This window comes from Lactuca sativa, chromosome 4, assembly GCF_002870075.4.
Source record: "Lactuca sativa cultivar Salinas chromosome 4, Lsat_Salinas_v11, whole genome shotgun sequence".
NCBI classification, from domain to species: Eukaryota; Viridiplantae; Streptophyta; class Magnoliopsida; order Asterales; family Asteraceae; genus Lactuca; species Lactuca sativa.
Window position 1 is genome coordinate 262,549,673 of NC_056626.2, and position 9,081 is coordinate 262,558,753.

Below are 9,081 nucleotides of genomic sequence, written 5' to 3' on the forward strand. Positions count from 1 at the left end.
CAAAGACAATTATCTTCTAAATACTCCTCAATGGTGGGCCGGCATTGTGGCCTTAGACTCACCCCTACTGGAAGGTAACTCACCTCGTATCTGCTGAACTGTACGGGAATCCTCCGACTGCTGCTGCCGCTGCTGCTCCGGAAATCCTCCGACTATAATTCCCACAAAACACTTAGTCAGAAACTGACATCTACCCTTAGGGTAAAATGACCATTTTACCCCTTAACCAAGTCAAAGTCAAAGTCAAAGTCAACTTCCAATTGACCTGACTCGCCGAGTTGTCTCACCAACTCGTCGAGTCCCTATCCTTCCATCAGACCTCATACCCGTCTCTACTCGTCGAGTTAGGCGATGACTCGATGAGTTTTCCTTCTAATGAACACTGACTGAATCCACATCCGACTCGCCGAGTTGTATGAACAACTCGTCGAGTTCATCATCAACCGCTACTTATGTCCTGCCCTGACTCGCCGAGTTGTATAAACAACTCGTCGAGTTACTCTTCGTCCTATGAGCACGTTCTGTCCTTGACTCGCCGAGTTGTATGCACAACTCGCCGAGTATCATGAAGATTTTGTTGGACTCGCCGAGTGCGTTCATGCACTCGCCAAGTACCATGAATTCCCATAACACTTTGCTTAGTCCAGAACGTTGGGTCACTCCCCAGGACTCCTAAAACCCTTCCACACTCAACTGGTACTTATGACCCTCACTGATATGGGACCAAAACCCTTGGACTCGCCGACTCCAGGAATGGACTCCCCGAGTCTAACACATTCCTTACTAAGAACTTCGATTTCTGATGTACAACACTTAACCAAATGATAGATCCAGGCCCCTAAACTTGATCTAGCATGTAATGTTACAAACTTTACGTGCATGCATGGGACATTAGAGCTTAAAAGGCTCTAAAATGGTTCTTTTCTTGCATGGGGCCTTCCTTGGTGCAAAAAGCAGCGTAAATCTGACTTGTGGCTCATAAAATGACATGATACAGAAGCCCAAACCCCCAACCATGTTTGCAAACATGGTTGGCCACCAAAAATGGCTTATAAAAGCCCTAAATCACCCCAAAGGGGGATCTAACAAAAGATTGAGCAAGGTTCAGACTTTATACCTTCCAAAGACTGCAAATGATGAACCAAACTCGAATCCTTCAGTCCCCTCTTGATTCTTCTATGCTCTTCCTTCTTCCTTGAGATCCAAATTCACAAGAATCACTCAAAAAGCCTTAGTTCTTCACAAAAACGGCTAGGGTTTGCTATGAGGAGTGTTTGGGAGCATAAAGGGGGAAAAGAGGCTGCATAAGGTCGTTTAAATAGGGTGCAAACCCCTGGATTAGGGTTTTTTGTCCAAACAGCGGCTACTCGCCGAGTCCGCAGCTTAAAGACCGCGCCTCATCCCGCTTCTACTCGGCGAGTCAGTCCTTCGACTCACCGAGTCCAAGGCCAAAAATGCAAAAATAAATGGAGATTTAATAACAGAATACATACCTAAAACCAGGTGCTACATAATAGCAATGTGCGTATGTGGTTTTTTATTTAAAAAGCCAAAGATCTTATTTCAATATTTTTTCCTAATCTATCCCTGTCTTTGAAATGTCATATCTCAATCATGGTAAACCCTTTTTGGTCGAAATCAGTGAACAAAGTTTTGTATTTAAGACAGTTAATCTTGAAAATAACATAGTTATGAAAAATTATAAAGTAAGATAAAAAATTATAAGATATTATGAAATTTGTAAAAAGTACAACTAGTAAAAACGTTACGGTTATTAGAAAAAAATAAGACTGTTAACATTAGTAAAAATGCAATATATAAACTAAATTATCACAACAATAATGAAATGTCATTATTTGATATTTCATATAATTGAAAGATATATACCAAATTATATTAACGATATACCAAAATTATTCAAAGTTACGCCAAGTATAATGCAAAGTTTATACGAACACCAAATAAATAAGAACAAAAATAAAAATTAACACTTATATTCATAATCAATTTAAAATAAATAAATCATGATTTAGAAAAGAATTTTCATTGATGATATACTAAAATTAAATCCATTTAACATTTAACATTTCATAAATTATACTCTATGACTTTATTTAAATAAATGAAATAGTTGTCAATATTTAATGCAGTGAAAAAATGGTGTATTGATTGTCAATATATGTTTAAATTAAGTAACCTTATTATGAAAGAAACGTCTAATTAGAATGTTTATGCTTATATAACAATATAATTAAGTAACATTTTTAAATAATTGAAAAACATAGAATAATGACGCGTAAAATAATTAATTCAAAAATACTAAAAATTATCATGTGACAAAATAAATGAGAAAAAGGACATGTGAAAAAATGATTCTTATTTATTATGATAGATTTTTTTTATGTTGTTTTATCTTATTTTTTATTGTGTTGACTTTTTATAACTTTATATGCTTTTTTTTATATGTTCCCCACATTTATAATTTTATATTTTGACGATTTACGCGTTTCCTTTATCAAATTCAAACTTTCTAAAATCGGATTTGGATCGTAACCTACTAATTTAATCGTCATTAATTTGATCTATAATTTCACCCAATTTAAATTTGTATTTTCCTTATATAAACTTTTTTTAACGATCCCGATTTTTCACCTCCAAAAATATTTGAAACATTTATTTCTTACATGTTCTTTATCAAATTTAAATTTGTATTTTCCTTATATCAATAAAATTTTTTATTTTGATAACTTACGCGTTTTCTTTATCAAATTTAAACTTTCTAAAATCAGATTCAGTCGTAACCTACCAATTTAATATTCATTAATTCCATCCATAATTTCACCCAATTTAAATTTGTATTTTCCATATATACCTTTTTAACCACGTTGATTGTTTCCTCCAAAAAAATTTCATACATTTATTTTTAGATAATGGTACCACATTATAATTATTATTTTTCTCATATAAAATAATAGAACTTACCAATATATATATATATATATATATATATATATCGATTTTATAAGCAATATTAACACTAAAACAAAGTGATTTTTTTTTATAATATACCAACTTACTTTGTTTTATCTTTATATAGTAACAATACAATTTATAAATTTACACAACAAATATATACATATTACGAATTTTGTCATAGTATTATACCTTACAAAATAAAATTCCCTCTAAAATAATATTTGTCAATAATTTCATCCATAATTTCACCCAATCTAGATTTGTATTTTCCTTATATAAATTTTTTTAATAATCTCGATTTTTTCCCTCCAAAAATATTTCAAACATTTATTTTTTATATAATGTTGCCCTATTATAATTATTACTTTCCTCATATAAAATAATAAAATTTACCAATATGACTATATATTTATATATAACTTTTATAAGTAATATTAACAATAAAACAAAGTGATGGATTCAAGTGATGATTTATCTTCTTCAAGAAAAAAAAGTTAAAAGTCCTGTCCTTAGTGTTTTACCCCTCAATCTTTCGTTAAATTACACGAATGTAATTATTTATGATTTTGAAGGTACTTATATGCGACGATGAATGTCGTTCAACTAATAAAACAAAAAAATGTTGTTTAGAAAGCGGTTCTTCAACGATTATAAATATTTATCGATTTCAATATATCTTCTATACATTTCAATAATATCAATAACTATAAAAAAATTAATAATTATTATGCAATATCTTTAGACATTTATATGTTTTTTATGTGTTCCCCGCGATTTAACGCGGATTACAATCTAGTTTGTTATAAAAAGTTCAAATCTTTATGATTTTTTAAGAAAGGCTTGAAAATGTAATGGCTTAATTATTTATCTTTTAAATACTATATGATATGTAAAGATTTTTATTGTGACATTTTTTTTTTTTGTTTTGTTTTTTTTAAATAAATATCTGCACCAATTTAAACATTTTAGGTGACCAACATTATCTATACAAAACTTTACCAATCTTTTTATATTTGCACCAATTTAAGCATTTTAAGTGACAACATTATCTTTACAAAGCTTTACCGGTACAACTTTTCACACTATATATAATATAGTAATTATGAAACCTGCTTACTTAAGGATTAATGATTTATTTTTAACTAACAAATTTTCTTATTTTTGTTCTTACACAAAATATAAACTTCTTATTAACTCATACAATTGTTTTACCAAAATCTTTCCAATTCTTAAATTAAAATTAAAATACTTGATAAAAATTTAGATTTATTATATAAAATTTAGATTTTAGACAATAATTCCTTTTATTTAATTATGATATTTATGTAACGAGGATCAACGATCAAATGTGGTGAAGAATTTCTAAAAAACAAAGAAACTATATATTGTCGAATCACGCGCTTCCGCATACACACGTGACAGGGAGTCGCAAGGACAGTTATACTTATGCTCAACAAATCTCCCCTAAACCCACTCCCCCCTCTCCTCCGCGCAATCTTCTCGCCGGCGAAACGTAACGGTTATATCCCGATTCCTTACCACCACTTTTTCACCCGATTATACCAAATCTTACACACATTTAATTCGCCTTACACTTCTCCCTCTCTATCTCTTTCTGGAATCTTTCTTTGAGCTATTGGAATTTGTGATTTGATCTGAATTAGGGTTTGAAACTGTGAATTTTGATTAGAGGATGCGATATAATGGTGGCTAACGTGTCTTCTCCAACAATTACATCTAACCCAAAGGTATTATCACGAGGCCCTCCTCCTCCGGCGAAAGCAAAGCGTGCGCCGCTGGTACCTTCTGAGGCTGATAACAATGGTCCTCCTGTTCCACGGCGGCCGAAATCTAGAGATGTTAGTTCACGGTACTTATCATCTACTGTTTCTTCGTCTTCTATCTCAACTACAATGACGTCGACATCTTCGTCGTCTTCTTTTTCTTCTACAACGACGTCGTCGTCTTCGAATTCCACGGGTACTCCAAGGAGGCGGTTTCCGTCGCCGTTAGTTTCTTCAGCTAATCTGATGACGCCAGCATCGACGGTGAATAATAAGCGACCTCAGTCGGCCGACCGACGTCGTCCTGGGACTCCGCGGATTGGTGAGATGTCGACCACCGCGAAGATGCTAACGTCATTGCCGGCGAGGAGTTTGTCAGTTTCATTTCAAGGTGAATCGTTTGCGCTTCAGGTGAGTAAGGCATCCAAGCCGGCTCCCACTGGTGCTAATATTGGATCGAGACATGTTACACCGGAGAGGAGGGCTTCGACGCCGGTTAAAAAGTCAGTGAATTCAAAGCCGGTTGATCAGCAAAGGTGGCCAGCGCGATCTCGGCAGGGGAATTTCTTGACCAGGAGTGTAGATTTCACAAATGAGAATATGAAATTGAATGGATCTGGGACAGCCTCTTCTGTTAGAGATTTACAAAAATCAATGATTAGTGATTGTGATAATTCCGATCGTACTGTTTCAGATGCTGAGAGTGTTTTCTCTGGTTCTGGTGGCACTCCAGGTAACAATAGAGGTGGAACACCTCGTGGAGTTGTGGTGCCAGCTAGATTTAAGCAGGAAACTGTTAATCGTCTCAGGAGAGTACAACCGGAGCCCCTTTCACCTCCATTGTCCCGAAATCATAAGCATCTCAAAGATGGTCCAACACTATCCCCACGAGGACTGTCGCCTAGTCCAGTTAGAGGATCTGTTCGACCTGCTTCTCCAATCAATCCAGTTAGAGGAGCTCTTCGGCCATCTTCCCCAAGCAATTCAGTTAGAGGAGCTCTTCGGCCATCTTCTCCCAGCAATTCAGTTAGAGGAGCTCTTCGGCCGTCTTCTCCCAGCAATTCAGTTAGAGGAGCTGCTAGGCCTTCTTCCCCAAGCAATTCAATTAGAGGAGCTGCTAGGCCATCTTCCCCAAGTAAGATTGTGCCTACACCATCAAGGGGTATGCCTAGTCCAACAAGATCACGGAACGGATTAGGGTTTAGCAGTAATTTGGGCAACACGCCTTCGATTCTCAGCTTTGCTGCAGAAACCAGGAGAAGTAAGGTAGGAGAGAACGCCATTGTTGATGCACATGTTTTGAGGCTTCTACACAACAAGTATTTGCAATGGCGTTTTGCAAATGCAAGAGCAGATGCTGCCATGTCAGTCCAGAGAGTAACTGCTCAGGTAATGCCTACTTAAAATCTAAAGTTTTTTGTATGCATAATGAAATCTATGTGTGTGTTATATGCTTCTTTCATTTCGTATTCAACTTGATACTCTTTTGAACTGAGAGAGCACATGCCTTTCATGTTTGATTGGTTAATATGCTTATGATCTTTTATTCTAAACTTGCCTCTTCAAAGGCTACATGGTACTTGGTTAATGTTGGCAGCAGGTAGTAATTCTTTCTACAAATCTAAATATGTAAAGTAATGATACTAGTTTGGATTGGATGCATACTAAATTACTAATTCAAGTACTAAGCTATTTATAGAATAAATTTAGTGCCTTGTAATTCTTGTTCTCACATACAGATGATCAGTATATTGGAACAGTCTTTAGCATTGGTACATGAACAGCAGCTGAATAGCAAGCTGTACCCTTGTTTTTGAATTGTGTTTCCTATAATACCCTTGTGTTGTGTTTATTATTAGAGGTGGATTAGACACTCTTGGTTATTGTACATAAATAGTTGATGTTTTGTTCATAGGTTTTTAATGAGAAATTGTAACAAACTGTTTCAGAAAAGTCTATATAATGCATGGGTGACTACATCAAAAATGCGACAGTCTGTCATCTCCAAACAAATTGAGATACAACAGCTGAGGCATAACTTGAAATTGCACTCCCTCCTTAAGAATCAGGCAAGAACATAAATTTGAATTATCTCATTTTTATATTTAATTATTGTTGCTTTGTAATAACAAATATAAAACATTGATTTGACAAAAATGCAGATCCCATATCTGAAAGTGTGGGAACAAGGTGAGAGAGATCACTCTCTTTCATTGTCTGGGACTATTGTGTCTCTAGAATCTGCTACCCTTCGTCTTCCACTTGTTGAGGGTGCAAAGGTAATTTCATCTCAGTCTCATGTGTTATTAAAATCTATATTGCTATTGATAATAACATTTGTTACTTTTTCAGGTGGATGTTCAAAGCTTAAAAGATGCTATTTGCTCAGCTGTTGATGTGATGCAAGCAATGGCTTCCTCAATATGCTCTTTAGTAATGAAGGTTTGTTGAATCCCCTTTCCTCTTTCTTTAGTAATGAAGGTTTGACAAAATATATTTTACAACTAAATCTCAACAGGTGGAGCATGTGAACGCTTTAGCATCTGAACTAGCAACCACAGCAACAAACGAATGTTTCAAGATTAATGAGTGCAAAGATCTGTTGTCAATACTCACACACTTGGAGGTAAATAAACATCAAACTCCAAATTATCTTTTTAATTTCTATTTTATTTGAGTTTCCACATTTATCATCATTTCATATATACTCATGTTTTATTGAATGAAAACCAGATGCATAACTGCAGTTTGAGGACACACGTATTACAACTGCAACGCCTCTCTCTTTGACTGCTTACTGAAAAATTGCAAACACTACTAACTACTATTACACTGGAAATTCCTACTTTGCCCCTATACCACGATGCCGACTGATACTTGGGGTTTTATGGAAGATTGCGTAACTTTTACTTGTTTTGGATTTGTGAAATACGGGTGGGGTGGGGTGGGGTGGGGTGGGTCATGTCTTGTCCTGTATATGCATATATACAAGCGATTTCTCTTTTAGTATAGAAAAAATATATATGTACATATGGACTCTGGAGTCTGGATGGACAATCATACTTGTTTTAATTTTGCAAAACTTTCTCTTTAGGATATATATAACGATAACATATATAATTTTATATATATATATATAGGAACACAAAATCTCGTGGTGGCAATCCGAAAGCAAAAAAATAAATGTTTTTTATACAGATATAGATATCAGTTTTTAGTACATAAAATGATAAATTTTGGTCTTTTTTCCCGTAAAAGGTTAGTCATAATTCATAAATACATAATGTTAAAAGTTTTTTTTTTTTTTTTTTTTTTTTTTTTTTTTTTTTTTTTTTTTTGTGAATATTGTAGTTGTATATCTACATGTATACAAATTTTTAGAGCATAAAAAATAGTAAATACTTTTATTTATTTCGAAAAAAGTAAGTCTTAAAAAAATGAAAAATCAACATTAGTGATGTTTTTTCTTTTTAATGAAATGTGAAATTGTATTTTTTTTTTGTTATATCACACATGTATACTATTTAATACCAAAAAATGAAAATTTTTGCTATATATTTATTAATTACGGGTATTTTTCTTTTTAACATTTAGAGATTTTTATTTTTTGAAAAGAAACTAACTATAAAAAAATTATTATTTTTTGCTCAAAACGTCTTATAAATTTTGATTTTAGGGAAATAATAAAAATTTCCATTTATACGGTGTGACGTGAATAGCTCTTTTTGAATTTATATATGCATTCTGTACTAATCATGAAGGTCACGGTGTGAAACATTCTCTCTCGAAGTTTTACAATTGAGCCGATCCAACTTTGTGAAATATTTTATATCGACTCAAAAAATATTTGAAATTGACTTGGTTCAAGGATAAAAGTTTATCTTTAAAATGAGACTGTTGATTTATCTATGAAATCGCATCATTAGAGTTAATCCACTTAGTGAATTGCAAAATAAACTCAATTCACATTAAGATCATCAAGATTAATGTCACCCATAATTTTTTATTACTTTACGACGTACTTAACAGATATGGACTATGATTTAAGTAAGATTTCAAGACCCGGACTCGCAAAGCCTTATAGGAATTGGTTCCAAATATACTATGTCAATGTCATTCTTACTGCACCTGCTTACAAAGGAAAAGAAGAGAACACACTAATATGTTACGTTTAGAAGAAGCAATATACAAAGAAAAATAATTTAATAAAGCAAAAAGTAAAGTGATAATGGATGAGATTTGTGTTTAGTAATATTCTTTTACAGGGATGAGCATCAGAACCGGCCCGGGAACCGAACTTGGTGGAAAATAGGAACCGAAC

General features: G+C 33.6%; 1 protein-coding gene across 1 annotated transcript; it reads left to right on the top strand.

Annotated features, from left to right (window-relative positions):
- The first annotated feature begins 4,374 nt into the window (after positions 1-4,374).
- On the top strand, positions 4,375-7,865 carry LOC111886973 (QWRF motif-containing protein 2). The gene is made up of 6 exons (XM_023883205.3): positions 4,375-6,149; positions 6,710-6,829; positions 6,923-7,039; positions 7,113-7,202; positions 7,279-7,386; positions 7,494-7,865. The coding sequence occupies exons 1-6, from the start codon at positions 4,680-4,682 to the stop codon at positions 7,548-7,550; spliced, it is 1,962 nt and encodes a 653-aa protein (XP_023738973.1). The 5' UTR covers positions 4,375-4,679; the 3' UTR covers positions 7,551-7,865.
- Positions 7,866-9,081: the final 1,216 nt, after the last annotated feature.